At 40.4% G+C, this 16,166-nt stretch overlaps 1 protein-coding gene across 1 annotated transcript in view; it reads right to left on the reverse strand.

Annotated features, from left to right (window-relative positions):
* DNAH10 (dynein axonemal heavy chain 10) overlaps positions 1–16,166 on the reverse strand; it is a 5,879,077-nt gene that overhangs the window by 5,169,942 nt on the left and 692,969 nt on the right. Inside the window, exons 9-10 of the mRNA XM_044069759.1 lie at positions 9,292–9,522; positions 1,043–1,233 (exon numbers count right to left, since the gene is read on the reverse strand). Coding sequence (XP_043925694.1) covers positions 1,043–1,233; positions 9,292–9,522 — 422 coding nt within the window. The remainder of the gene's footprint in view (positions 1–1,042; positions 1,234–9,291; positions 9,523–16,166) is intronic.

Below are 16,166 nucleotides of genomic sequence, written 5' to 3' on the forward strand. Positions count from 1 at the left end.
ACACCCTCAAAGCATTCCTACTCAGAAGTCACACCAATACCTTTGAAAGGAATGTTTTAATATGCAATCAGTTAAACTCACCTAGAAGCAACCATTTACATGACTTGAACAGTGCTTTCTTCAACCATATACAGTCACTTACATGCCTTCTCATCAAATAAAACTTGAAGAAATTACCAGAGTCCTTTTCCAAACTGCTGTGAAATGTTTGTCTATCATTCTTTGAATACAACAAAGTATGCTAAAATCCATCCATCCAGAACCCCTTTTCCCAGTTTTGTCAGGGTGCCACTTCAACAGTGAAGCCAAGATTCACACCACCAAGTGGCTTGTCCTTCAAAGTTTTTTCTTCCACACCACACACTTGCATGCACACGCCCACCTACAGCCAATTCTATTTAAATATAACCTATCTCTCTTTAGTAACAATTAAGAAAATTTTAGGAAAACACTACTAAGCAAGAGACCAAAAGACAACTGAAAACAGAATTGATATATGAATGGTCAGTTAATTCATTGGTACATACACCCAGCAGTATAGCTAAACTCTGAAGTGTGGCATCATTTCACAGATGAAGATAATTGATGTTTGATTCTGATCAATGGTTATTGTCTAAGCTTAAAATGGCCCTTTGGAACAGTTAGGCTAATATTCATCTATGACCCTATGGATGTTTTAGACTTGCCATTGCAATCTGTCAGTAGTCTTTCACTTTTGTTCAAGCTACAAAAAAGAAAAATAAATAACTTAAGAAAACCTGAGAGATTTATGTCTAGACATCTGACAAAAGCAATGAAATATACACATCATGTGGTATGAAAGAACCAAGGTGTTCATCCTTATTCTGCATGCATCCTAATGCATTAGTCAGATTCAATCTGAGGCCATTGCACAACTTTAATTCCTGCTTTTAACATTTAAGTGGTTCCCTGCTTCCTACAGCTTCACAGAAAAAGGCACAGTTTTAAGTTTACAACATACATCTGACCAGTAGTTTATGTCAGTAGAGAAAAATATATTCATATAAATTAAGATACTGACCCAAATAAAGTTCTGATGTTGACTACTCTGCAAACTCTTTCTGCAGTCTCCCATGCAATTCGCTCCATCAGAGGAATCATCCTTTCATCTTTATTGTAATGGCGTGAGATAATCCATACCATTCGTAAGGCATTCATCATTGAAGGAATTGTATCCAGAACAATATTGAATCCAGTGCCATGTGCCAGATTCTAAACCCAAAAATGACACATCAGACATTAATAAATCTATTAATGTTATACAAAACAGACCTTTATCTTTAGCACAGTATCTAGTGTGAAGCTTCAGTCACTCCATTTGATGCTGACTTTAGTTGTTTTAGAATAATAAACAAACAGACACTCAACAAGACAGACTTCCAGTAACATTTTTTGCAAGTAATTAAAATGGCCTGTGTGTGTAAATAAACATTTTGAATCTCTCCTCATCAGTTTTCACTTAATGAAACCAATTTCTCAAGGACTAGGACTGGATCCCTGGGTAAGCTCACCAACTACTTCCCCCATCCTGAGACACACTGGTCCTACTGGCAAGGGTAAGAGTCTTACAACTCATTCATTCTGTGTCCCCCAAGCACAATAGTGTCTCCATTCAGGTTGAAGGTTGGGCCTATTCCCTCCCTGGAGAAACAGCCATATGGCTTATTTGTTTCATGATTCCATGTCACCAGCCCCATCCTTCGTGAGAGCTGAGAGACAGACAGTGGGTCAGGTAAGGAGGTTTAGTAATCCAATTTAATATCTCTGTGGTGGAAGTGTGATCTTTGGAATTGCTGCCTTATAGAAAAAATGCATGCATACTGCTGCACATGACACTCCCTGGACTAAGAAGCATGAGATCACAAGGCCCATATCTGCTGAAAAATATGTCAGCTCTCCAAAAGATGTTACCAAAGCACCGAGGTGATCCTGTTCCTCTCATCCCAGGATGGTGGGCCCGTTTTGGCTACTCAAATCCATTCTCTACTATCCCAGTCCCTCCAGTGCTAACACCACTAACTAAACACAGGACATCTGGGTTATAATTAGGGCATTATTCCTCTATGTCATGGGTCAAGCCCACAGCAAATCTTTTTTATCATTTTTTACATTTAGGTGACAAAATATGCTGCTGGCTACAATATAGGATGCTATATCTAATATGGATACAACTTCACTTCAAGAGTACTTGATAGAATTAAAATGAGATGTGATCCAAAAATAATCTAGACTTAAATCCAAATAAATGTACCTTTCTTGAACAAAAAAACAATTGTGTAGAGCAATGCATGTTTTGTTAACAACCAACATTTGAAATCAGCATAGAAACCCAAAAGTTTGTATTCTTCCTAGAAAACTATCTAAAGTTTGACCTAATTTTCTCAAAAGTGGTGAGAACATTATTTGAGTTAATACAATGTGTCTTATAAGTATCACAGACATATTCTAACAAATTTGGACTTTATCTATATTAATCCTTAGCAAGACGTACCATATCATATAATGGAGCTGCAAACTGGGATGGGGCGAAGGAGGTGGTTGTTTCAGATGCAAGCTGTGAGGTCGTGCTAGCAGCAGTGGCCAATGGGGAGCAAATGCAATAGCAGTATATATATATATATATATATATATATATATATATTTTTTTTTTTACAAAGCTGCAGGTGATAGTGGGACTTTATTTATTTACTTGTTTGTTTGTGTTTGTTTTCTGAGGTACAGCAGTGATCTCCATAGACCTTCTTCTACATTCAGCCCAGAACCAGTGTCTGTTAAGTGACTTGCTCAGAGTTACAGTTAGGCAAATGAGGCTGAGGGAATCAAACCTTGCACCTCTGGATCACAGGAAACAGCTTATGATGATATGAGATATTGCCAGCTATGCCAGGAGAAGTAGGGCAGTGTGGATGTGTAACACATGCTAGCAAAGCTAGCTGGAATTCTGTAAAGAATTATAGCTCATTTGTATATCAAACTGTTTTGGACAGATGCCTGTGTTGAAAAAAAATATTTGCAAAACTGTTTGTGTTACAACATATACCAAAAGTGTGCCCTGCTGGAAGAAATATACATGTGTTATTGTAACTGTTTAAATATATATGTTTTAAGAGAGGATACTGGAAGAGAAGAGATTAATCTCAAACCACCTAACTTTGAAAATAGTTTGAAACTAAATTATCTGGCTTAGGCCATAAAGATTGTATCTTAGAGTTCTCAATGCAGCCAGAGACAAAAAATATGTACTAGGAAGCTTTCTGTATTGTCTTTGGGGTGAAAGCACACTTGTGTAGAATCTTACCATAACAGTTGATGTCCTTGCCTTCACTGCTGTAGTATTTATTACATATGGGATTCCCTGCTGTGGAAGCCTGACATCTGGCCAGTCTATCAAAGCCTAACATTGCTTTAAGGTACACTGAACAGCACTCAAACACTCCTCGCGTAGCATAGGGCATTAAGGTAGTGTTCAGGCACACCATCCTCAGAACTGATAGCTCCAGTAGGAACACCAGTCCAAGGAAAACCAGAAAACTTGCACATCCAAGAAGGAAAAAGACTAGGAGAAAGAGGGAGGGAGTGAATACTGCAGTGATGAAGGCAAGGATATCTACAGTTATGGGAAGATTTTACAGAACTGTACTATGTCCTTACATTTGCTGCTGCAGTATTCATTAAGTATGGGAGAGTGCCAAAGCTCAAGAAGAAACTTGAGAGGAGGACACAGCAGTAGAGCCCTTTAAAAAGTCATGAAGAATGGCACTAGTAAAACCAATTCTAGATCCAGGAATAATTATCCAACTTGTAGTGTTTGGTAAAAGTATGCACAGAAGCCCAGGTAGCTAGTTCAAGAATAGAATTAGTGTCTAAGGCATTGTAAAAAAGCACCAGAAGGAGCCACAGCTTGAATAGAATGAGCCTTTACAGAAGAAGGAAGGGTCTCACCATGAAAAGTGTACCAAAAAGAAATTGCCTTTGAAATCCAAGTAGAAATACGTTGCTTGAAAACAGCCAATCCTAAAGACCTAGAATGAAAGGAAACAAACAACTGATCAGATGTTCTGATGGCTTTAGTCTTATGCAAATAAAATCTGAGTTGTCTATGCACATCCAAGGTATGCAGCACCTTCTCAAGGTATGCAGCACCTTCTCACTGTCAGACTGCGAAGAGGAGAAACAAATTTGGCAAATTAATAGACTGATTATGTGAAAACTCATTAACAACCTTAGGCATAAGAGACGGATTAGTATGCAAGGACACCTTCTCCTCATGGAATATCAGAAAAGGAGGACAAGCCATAAGGGCTTGCAACTCAGACACCCTTCTGGCAGACGTAAGAGCTAACAAAAGAACTGTCTTCCAAGAACAATGTTGCAAGGAAGCTAAAACAGCAGGCTCAAAAGGAGCCTGAGTCAATTTCTCCAGAACAAAATTAAGATCCCAGGGAGGAGGAACAGGCTTTCCTGGGAGGTCTAATATTAAGGACACCTTTAAGGAATTGCTTAGCCTCAAATCTGGAAGCTAAAGGAGGAGTTAAAGGCAGGCAAGCAGAAAATGGATGTAGGCAAACAGAATGATTAAAAACAGCATTCAGACTGGTGGTTATGAGGAAGGTATGCCTGAACATCACTTTTATACCCTACTCAACACAAGGAGTGTTTGAGTGAAGTTCAGCATACCTTAAAGCAATGGTAGGCTTTGGTAGACTGACCAGACAACGGGCTTCCACAGCAGGGAATCCCATACATAACAGATACTGCAGCTGTGAATGTAAGACCATCTAATTGCTACTCTGGAAGGGTGGAAGTTTGAAATTGTTTTATGACTTCCAGAAGCTGCAACCAATTTGAACAAAACTGTGTGTGTGTATTATTGACACATATGTGCTAAATCCTGGCAGTTTCTAGCAATGGGGGTAGCATGGGAACTAGAAGTCAGATGACCAAATGTATGTTATGTCATTCTGTAATCTAGGACAAAAATGATATTTAATACTAGATGAGACTGAACCTGACAAAGAAGGACCCCTCACCAACTTCATCTTGCCTTGCTCTAGTAAGTGAACTAGAGAATAGTAATTCTTTAAATGAGTCAGGAAAATATAGTGAGATTAGTTAAGTACTGTTCTTCTGTATCTGTGTGAATCCATTCATCCGTATTATTTTAATATTTCCTGTGACTGAAACTCTGGTGTTAACTGTAAATAGATATGTATTACTTTTAATTTTCTTTTCTTATTTATTATTACATATATTTAAACTTTTCAATGTGTCTTTTAGAGAATATTTTAATCTCTGAGAGTTCTTATAGTGACAGCTTTGGGTGCTCCTGAAAGACTTGCTATTGGTCAAACTACCATTTGTATTAATATTAATTTCACTCAGTATAATTGGATACCCTTGCAAGAGCCTTACAGTAGCTAGCTTTTGAGTGTCAGGTGGCAGTGTAACTACCTTATAGTCTTATAGCTAGCAAATCTGTGTCAGCCTTTCCCAGGTGTGTGTGTGTGTGTGTGTGTGTGTGTGTGTGTGTGTGTGTGTATGTATATATATATATATATATATATATATATATATATATATATATATATATATATATATACACATGTGAAAAATCAAATCTCAAAGAATGTGTGTCAGCTGTTTGGAGCACAGACATGAAGCACTGGTTTCACAGAGAGGGTGCTGGAGAACTTGGCTTAGACCCGTGGTCGACATCTCAGCTCTATAGCTGTGTCAGTGGGGAGTCTTATTGGGCATCTGGAGGGAGAAAAGAGAGATAAATCCAGACCCCAGACTGAATGTGTTCCCTGTGTGCTCTTAATGGATATTGTGCTTGATGCAGAGAGCTGCATCTGAGAAAATTGGTGTATCTATTCTTGTTCCAAGTGAACATCTCTCTCTAGCATCAGTAGTAAGGATTCAGGCTTCTTGGCCCAGTGTGGGGACATCACACAGCTCATTAACAGCTCCTTAATTCTCTAAGCCAACTGCCAGATTTACTATTATTATAACTGGCAGAATTATTATTTATAATGAAAGTAGACACTGCATTAGCAGCTGTAGTTAGACAGTAGTGCTTAGTTTACTGCATTAGTAACTGTATTGCCTGCCGATCATCAGCCCCCCCCTCCAGCCTATCGCTCTATTCATTCCCCATGTCTGGGTGAGGGTAACTCTAGAGGGGCCATCATTAAAGCAGCCATTGGGGTGATTCATCCATTTTTTTTGTTATGCCCTACTTTTCACACACGCCTGACTACACTAAGGAACGGTGGGTGTGCAATGGGTTGACAGCACTGGGTGGTCCCTGATGTGCGTCAGTAAGCAACCCCACTCATCAAGCAGAAACAAAGGAGGTAGTTTTCAAGTCCTGACCAGAGAAATCTGATACTCCTGTGTACTCCCCCTACACCCCCCTCCAAAAAAAATAAATAAATAAGAGAGAGCCACATCCCTTCATTCCTCTACTTCTCTGCCTGGCTCCTCCAGCACTAGAGCTTTTAATTGACCTCTGTATTTTTCAGTTTTGTACATCTGGAATTGTTCCTATAAATGTCAAACATGCTGTTACTCTCCACCTTCCAAAGATACCCACACCTCAAGACTTTAGGCCCATCTCTCTCATCTGTCCCCCTAACAAAAATTGTTGAAAAGGTTTTCTACAACCAAATTATTAATCATGTCAACAATTACGGATCTCTCATAGAGCTAAAGCATGGCTTTAGGGAAAGACCAAACACCACAACTGCACTTTATACAGTCATTCATCAAAGTTACAGCACTTTAAAAATAAGGAAATCTGGATGCTGGAATATTCACAGGTCACCTGGATGCTGGAATATTCATAGAATTGAAAGTGAACTTTGAGAGTGTTAACTACCATCACCTATTACAAAAGCTTCAAAAACTAGCTTATGGTACCAATGTTCTCAGCTGGCTGTCAAACTTCATGTTGAATCATATCCTTTCTACTCTAAATAGTGAACAAATCACCTCCACTGGTACCTTCTTCATGTGTCCCTCAACGGTTGGTACTCGGTCCAGTACTTTTCTTACTCTTTATTAATGGCATCACTAATACTATCGGTACTTGGTACAGTGCAATTCTCTCTCTTTATTAATGACATCATTAATACTATATCTCCAAACCTCATCATAATTCATGCTTATGACATCCTTCTATATAGCTCTTCCCCTTCTCTCAATGATCTAGAAATAAATCTTTGAAAGGACTTTACCTCAGTTTGGAATTACTTACTCAATAATAAGTCTCAATACACCCTCTCAAATCCTATGTTATTTGTGACCTCCAGAAATTAAATAATACCCCTCCTATTAAATGTTTTTGAATCTGCTGACAAGATTACTTAACAGTCCACCTACTGGCACCTCAAACTTTATCTCAGTTCTTCACTTAACTTCTTTACTCACAATGAATACACAGTTGACAAAGTAACAAAGCAGATAAAAGCTTGCTACTAGTTCTCTAATCACCTAACCACTGATGCTAGGTCAGCTTTAGCCAAAGCAGTATTTATTTTCAGACAATGGTATGGTCTGCCCAATTACCTAAATTTAGCAAACAGCACAAAAATCTTGCAGACCAACAGGGAACATTATTGCACTTCTTAAAAAAGGTCAACTGGTTTCCCACAATGACTAGAGATACTGTTGTTGTGTCATGTCTTACAAATTGCTCAACTGCACATATTGCACCACTCTGTCCCTATAAATTTCACAGTAAATTCACTGCATATGACCTCAGAGACAGCTCAACAAACTTTATAATACTGGGAAGACCTTGCTTTAAAAAACTCATTGAGGGAAAATCCTTCTATAAAATCATGCCAATAAACTTTAATAATCTCCCTATGGAATTGAGAGGGGAGACAGAATATAGATATTTTAGGTCTAAGCTAAAAGAGCACCTTTATGAAATGAATAACTGATTTTTTAAGCCCTATGGGAACCTAAGACTTGGAAAAATTGCTAGGCTGGGTGAGTGAGAGGACCAATGAGGTGTGATCACATTTGGGCCTGTGGTGGCCATATACTCAGAGGCCATTCCTCATTGCCTGATTTGGCCTACAATAGACAGCCAGAATGCTGGGGTCAGGGTGTTGGATATAGCTGTAGCATGCACAACAGTGTTATTTGGTTCTGCTAACTTCTAGCTCCACATGACCTCACAAACTAAAGGCTCCACATCCTCTTCCCATACCACCTATGACTATCTCTACAAGAAACTTACTGGCTGGCCACCCATTCCCTCCCTACCCCCTTCTTTCCATCAGAACAGCCCCACACAGGGAATAGCAAAGAACATAGAGGTCAGGAGCAACTGGAAAAGGAGCCAACAGCTGATTGTCACTTGGTAGCTTTCTAAGGGAACCAAAGTATAAAACAGACACTATTTCTACTTTAAACAACAAACAGTAAGCAAATAGGTTATGCAAGAAGAAAACCATCCTACACCCCCTTAGTAGTAACTCCATGGTCATATAATATTGAAAGGGAGCAAATTCCCAAGTTAATGCACATTAGATTGAGGCATTCATTAACAAGCCACTCATGGTTTCATGATCTAAAACCTCTATTCTTTCTAAAACACACACATATAAAAAGTTCTACTACAATATTTTTGACAATCGATAATAACGGTTTTAGATATTTTTATGTCTTTGGATATTGTTTTTTGATCAACATCATGTCAATATTTTTGATATTAGATACAAATGATATACCTCCTACATTTTCACACACACACATCTGTGTGCAAAGTAAAAATGAGATATAGGTTGTCAGGCTGTAATGGTCTCAACACATACCTCTTAACTTCTTACAGCAAGAAATCTGGGCAAAGCCATAAATACTGGGGGGACAAAGGCCCAAAAATAGGGACAATTTTTTAAATATTGCTCTTAAAAACTTAGAAAGTTGATAGAATAACAGGTTTGGAATTACCATGAATTGTCTCAAGGGTATGAAGCTAAAACTCAAATGTCTGTCATTATATTCTGACTTGAATCCTCAATAATTTGCTAATGATTTACCAGAAAAAAACAATTTTATGAGAAACAAACCAAAAATGTGAGGCAAAAATCTGGACATTCTGTGAAAATCTGGACAGATGAGAGGTATGTCTCAACATTCTTCTGTATATTATACAACTCAGCTAATATTTTAATCAAATCAACTTTTGATATTCCACTGAAACCACACTCCTGTCTTTGAAAAGAAAATTTTAATCTGTGCAACCTATTTGCTTACCTTAAAATGGCGCTCTAAAGTTGACAAAAATCGAACGTTGTCTGCTGCTTCTATATGGTATTTGCTGAGCTCATTTACCGTCAGGTCCAGGTTTTGTACAATTACAGAATCAACTTTACCCACTACTTCCAAGATCTTCTTAACTAACGGCAGTTTTAACTGTTCACTCAAAGCACTCAGAGTGGCATTCCGTTCACGCCAAAAATCTATTTCTGCTAGAGGACCATTTCCCTAAAAACAGTAAAAAAATAAAAATTGTGTTAAATTATTTTCCTCCAACAAATACATGCCAAACATTTTCATACCTGTAATAGAGTTCAAACACTTACAAAGATTAAAAAAAAAATCTAGAAGAACAAGAATGTGGTGTAGATAATTGGTTCAACCAAAAACTGAACAAGAACAAACCCAAAACAAAAGAAGATGAACCAAACCACAGCAAGTAGCAGATAAAAAAGAATTCCATTTAATGGTATACGCTTTCGCAGCACATCAAGCTGCTTCAGACTGATGAAGCAGCTTGATGTGCTGCAAAAGCGCTTACCATTAAATGGAATTATTTTTTATCTGCTGCCTGCTGTGGTTTGGTTCATCCTCTTTTGTTTTAGGTTTAAAAAAAATCTATTGGATATATTCCTTTCTCAGTGAAAATCTTTACATATGCAAGGAGATAAGCTGAGACTTTAAATGTCAAGAGAAGTAACTTAAGAAACCCAGTACATTCTTTTGGAGGACACTACCACCATGTCAGTTCCATGGTAAAGCATAGCTCAGATGTCAGCTTGAGTGTAAAAGCTGTATTTGTGAACTGAGACCAGCAGGATACACAATACAATGATCATTCAAAAAATGATGTAAATAAATGAAAATGCTTCTCAATCCACAACCTTTCAAATTACAGTATTTACGGAAGACTAAGACTAACTCCAGCTTTACTCTGTAGCATATCGCCTACTCCGAGGTGATCTCTGCCTAACATATAAAGCTATGTCAAACCCAGAGCTGTTGGACATACTACACCTAAAGAAATTCCAATCCCTCTGAGCTACACGCTCTAGGGACCTAAATCTTGTCACCACAATAAACAGGACACGCTGGAGGGATAGATTCCTGTCCCAGAGACTTCCTATACTCTGGAACAAGCTCCCCATCTATGTCAAGCAAAGTTCTTTATTAGCACTCTTCAAGAAAAATCTTGATGAGTGGATGGGAAATGGGAAATACACCCCGGGGATCACTTCTGTGTCTCTGCTGGACAGTGGCACAGGAAAATAACTTTCTTGGGTGGCGTAAGCTATGGAACCTTGCTGGCTATGCTTACGTAGGCCCTTGGGCCGATAGCCTACTACCTACCTATGAACCTATGTGCGACAGAAATGATGAAGGAAGTACAGTTGCGTAACTTGCACTTACCATTACAGTAGATGCTTGAATTCCTCACTGCGGCAGTAGACTTACGTTATATGGGTTATACCCCTGCCCAAGAACCAGCAAGCAACTAGCTTCACAACCTCTGGTTTGCCCTCACCCCCTCACTCTGACTGCTGACTGGCTAGTTCTAAGGAGGGAAATCAGCAGAGTGAATACTTCTTTAGGACTTTCTTGCCCATACAGTGAGAGAGAGAAGAGCCTAACAATCCTGAACCAAAAAACAATAATAACAAACACAAATATAAAATTGAAATACAAAGAACCAACTTTATATCCCAGGTCCAACTATATACAAGAGCAGGAGATGGAGGAGGGATGCCGCTACTACAGCAGTGAGGATTTGAACATCTACTGTTATGGGTAAGTACAATTTACACAATTGTACTATGTTCATCATTCCCACTACTGCAATAGCCTTTTGGCTGTATCGGCTGATTGCCAAAGTTTGTCTAACATGGGAGGAGGAAGGATATAGATCCAGAAACTCCAGGAGAAAGGTCCATACAAAGTCAGTCCTGGATCTAGAAAAAGAAATCCAGTTTGTAATGACTTCTAAAGGTATATACAGAGGATCACGTAACTGCCTCTAGACAGCTTCAGGAGTCCACTCTTTTCGAATATGCTATCAAAGAAGACAGAGCCCTCATACATTGTGCCTTGATACTGCCTGGAACTGGTTTACCATGGTGGTTATTGACAAAAATTATATAATCACCATAACGATGCATTTATGTTGTCTGCCCTTCCTCAACCAATGGTCTCGGCTTTGACCTCAGATCTGACTCTGGCCATTTTTCAGACTTGGGAACTGTAGCTCAAGCTCCTCTCCTTACCCATAATCCCCTCCCAGCCCTGTAGTACCTCAGACTGAGTTTTTCCCCTTAGACTTGGAACTCCAAAGGACTGAAACCATGGTATTCATAAAGGGAAAAGGAGATGGGCATCAAAGTATGAGCTTCAAGACAGTAGAAGGTCTGGAGCTGAAAAGGGGGAAAGAGCAATAGGGAATATCCCTTAGATGATATAAGAGAGCCATATATAAATTTTCCACAAATGGAAAGGGGAGAGGAGGGAGGCAGGTTGAGGGAGGATGAAAACAGACAACACAGATGCACTGTTAGGTGAGTACATAACTTTTGAATCTCTTGTTGCCTTTTTTGTCCTTTCCTCGATCAATGGGACAGGTCCCCAGCTGCTCAACTCCAGGGTGGTCTTCATGGAAGGATACACCAGAGGAAGGTAGAACCAAACGCCACCCTGTCCCTTGAAAAAGTATCCAACTTGTAATAAGTAATAACTGTATGAGCCAGTTGCACAAATGTCCTCTACCAAAGTTCTTGATAAGAAAGCAGAAGTGAAACAGACCTTGTGGAATGAGCCCTTGAAGGTCTTGGCAAGGTCAAACCATTTTCCTTGTAGACATGAGAAATATAATCAGTGATCCATCTAGGTAAGGTTACTTTGGACACAGTGACCCAATTTTGTCTTTGAGAAGAAAACTAACAATTGGCCAGACTTCCTGAAACCTTTAGTTTTAGGGAGGTACAATCTGAGCTATGTACATCCAATAAATGAATCATCTATTCCCCATTATTAGAGAATTTCAGAAAGTAGACAGGCAAATTAATAGACTGATTAATCACATTTTCTGAAGCTATATTTGGTAAAAAGGAAAGATTGGTTATAAGAGAAACTGTCTTTATGAACAATTCTGTAAGGTAGAGTTCAGATACTCACTTGTCTGATGTAATAACAAGTAGAAACACAATTTTCTATAATAAATGCTCTAAGTTTACTTCAGCTGCTGGTTCAAAAGAAGATTGTGCCAAGGCCTATAAAAGCACTGTAAGTTCCCAAGCAGGAGTACGGTCTTTAATAGGTGGTCTGTCTGAGTAGTAAGGTACCTTTAAGGAATGCTTTGCATAGCTTGAGTGAAGCTAGTGAGGTACGATTTTCGCTGATATGAAAATTGGAAATAGCAGCTAATTGCACCTTGATAGAATAACTTGTTCCTTCATGGAAAATTAAAGCAAGAAAATCTAGGACAGCTGGAACAGGGACTGTGATAGGATGGAGGGTCTCTCATGAGTCCAAACAGAGAACCTTTTCTATTTGCTCTTTTACATCTTTCTGGTAGAATCCTTTTGGGAGGAAGTGAGAATGTGTAGAACCTGAGAAGAAAGCCTGGGCTGTCTAGCAATCATTGGAAGTGAAGAAACCATGCAGACAGCTTGAAGGCTTGGATGTCCAGATGAGATAGGAGATCTGGGGAGGGATCCAGTACCCAAGGAGGGCATATTAAGTGAGGCCAAAGGAAGAAAAACACACTTGTTGAGGTCAGAATGAGTCAATGAGGATTACCATTGACATGCTTTTTGTAAAAATTTCAGGATAAAGGGAGGAAGGTGGATAAACATAGAGGACACCAGGGCCAATTGTGGATTAGAGCTTCTCTCTCAGTGACTCTTCCTCTAGGGGAATCAGTGAAAAAAACTGCTGCATTTGGAGCTGTGGGAATAGGTGAAAATATCACAGCTAGGCTGACCCCATTGACCAAATATCAGCCTCACCACTTAAGGATTGAGAGACCACTTGTGAGGCAATAGAATAGATCTGCTCAGTCTGTCTGCGAACATGCTTCCCCAGAATGTGTATTGCTATTAGAAAGTGATAGTTCACTGCCACAAACTCATTGTTTTTCGACATAAAGGATAGGAATGGGTTACCACCTTTTGCTGATGTACCAGATTACTGACATGTTGTCTGTCTGTATAGCAATCATCCCCTGAGGAAGAACATCCTGAAAGGCCTGTAAGGCTAGGAAGACTGCTCTCATCCTTACAACACTGATGTGCAGATTGGCCTCAAAGGGGAACCACATGCCTTGAACAATCTGACCCAAGTAGTGCCCCCCACCTCAGCTGGGAAGAGTTCTTGGTCACCATGGCCTTGGGCAACAGTGGAACAAAAGGGCAGCCTGAGTAACTTCTGGGGCACGAGTTCACCAAGACAAATATACTTTGCAAACCTTGGAGATGGGAATGAAAAAATTCATGGGTTATCAACTTATCGACTATTGGACAGCTAGTATCCACCGCAGCACTCATATAAAATCTTGGCAGTGGCACAAGTGTTATAGAGGTGGTCATGTAAAACTAACCTGGCTGGCAGTGACTGAAGAGACAAGAGCTGTACAGCCTGTTGTTTTGAGGTGGGCAGTTTGGACTGAGGTAGTCTCGCTGTCTGACAAACTGTATCCAGGTGAGCACCTATGAACTCCAGGAAATGAGTGGAAAAGAGGTGTGATTTGTTGTAATTGACTGTGATGCCCAGATCAAGGTATAGATGGAGCAAGTAGTCCCTGGAGCATGTCAAAAGATGCTTGTTAGAAGCAGTAAAGAGCCAGTCTTTGAGCTAGGGAAACACCCAGACTTCCAGCAATCCTAAGTGAGCTACAACCATGGCCATGCATTTGGTAAACATTCAGTGGGCTGTGGTGAGACCAAAGGGCAGAGCACTGAAATGGAAGTGAATGGCCACCAGCCAGAAGCAAAGCTACCTACTTAATCATCTATATATTTTGATGTGACAGTAGGCATCCTGGAGATCTACTGAGCACATCCAATCATCCTTTCTCAGCAGCGGAAGTATGAACTGAACTGTGACTATTTGGAACTTCAAGTGCTTTACAAAGAGATTTAGATGACTTGGGTCTAAAACTGGCCTGAGGTCCCCATTTTTCTTTGGCAACAAAAAGAATCTTGAACAAGGTCTGAACCCATGCTGGTCTGGTGGGACCTTTTGGATGACTTTTGCCAGCAGCTTCTCGACTTCTAAGGCTGTGTCTTTCCTTTGGCAGGGTGGAACGCTGGGAACTTTCTGGATCTTATTGGGGTAGGCTGGGAAAAGAGAATGTAATAGACTCTGATAATTACAGTCTGCACCCAGACATCTTTGGTGATGAACATCCAGGCTGCTGGGTGCAGAGATAAGCTCCCCTTGACTGCTCCAGAGTGCAGCAGTTGAGCAACCCCTTCAGGAGAGCTGGCAAGGCTTCTTGGTAAATGGACCTCTGAAGCCCTGGTTATGAGGCCTCCTTTACTATGTGGTTGACATCTACCTTTACAGCTTTCTCTCTGCCATGAGGAGATCTTTCCATAGTAGCCCTAGGAAAAACCTTGCAACTTCAGAAGCACATCTTCCTACCCAATTTCTGGTTTCATCAGAAGGTCCTCTGAAGGGTAGAGAACCATATTCTTATAGCAGACAACATTTTCTCATTTAGTTCACTCCTGGAGAGAATCTCTTAAACTTTGTGCTCAAAAACACTTGATCTATCAAATAAAGTATTGATGAAGGAGAACTTGAAAGGCTCCTTGATGACTCAAAATCACTTCCAGGCATGCCTCCAAAACACCCCCTGCAACATTGGAGATCAAAAATGGTGGCATTCATGAGTGACTGAAGGGTAGTCAGCTGTGAAGACAGTCTTCTTGCCCTCCACAGTCATGGACCCAAAGAGGGACTTGGAAAGCTCGCTAGTCAAGTTCCTCTAAAATCTTGTTATGTGTGCCAAATAATTCAGTGCTCAGAGTTCTCTGATGCATAAATTTACTTCCCAATGATGCATAAATTTATTTCCCAAATCTATCTAAGGCCCTAGACTCTCTATCAGGTGGATGGACAGTAGGACTTTCCTCGGCAAGTTCCTTTTTTAGTGGCTGCTGCCACCACCACCAAAGCATTGAGTGGGAGGCCCTTGCTCCAGTGGCACAGTCTTTGGGTGCTACTAGGTATCTGTCCAGCTTCTTGGTGATGGGTTCTGCCACATCTGGATCCTTCCATGCCCAATGGGAAATCAGTTCCACTATCTCATCCACCTGGGGACCACCCAGGAAGTAGCTGAGCTGGTTCTGATAGCCATGCGAGATTCTGAATCCTCATGGGAAGAGGCCTCGGAAGACCAACAACCTTTCAGCCTCATTAGCTTGAGGTCTCCCTGAATGAGACGTCCTCAAGGGATGACCTGGAGACCTCTCACCTTCACTAAAGTCTATATCTTTTATTAGTGACTCCTGCAGGGGGTCGATGTGCCTCCTCTTGCACTTGTGCTTCTACAGAGCTTCAGTGGGGGGATAATATGGGGAAAACTCGGAAATCCTGGAGGCATCCTGGATGAGGACTGTCTCAATACTAGAATGGACTACCTATTCCAATGGAACATAATGCGCAGACTCAGGACCCAGGGTAGACAAGTGCAGAGGGGGAGGACTTGTGGGGGGGGGGGGGGCAAGGATGTCCTTTTTCCTGACATGGAGAAAACTCTCTCCACTGCCTCGAAGGCAGAAGTCGAGGGAGATCCCAAAACTAACCCAGTAAGAGCCAAAGCCACATGACTAGGATAGCTTAGGAAATCCTCTTGACCTTGTCTCAAAGCCGAAGTT

The sequence above is a fragment of the Protopterus annectens genome, chromosome 4.part0 (assembly GCF_019279795.1).
Source record: "Protopterus annectens isolate FY-2018-M chromosome 4.part0, PAN1.0, whole genome shotgun sequence".
In the NCBI taxonomy this organism is placed as follows: domain Eukaryota; kingdom Metazoa; phylum Chordata; order Ceratodontiformes; family Protopteridae; genus Protopterus; species Protopterus annectens.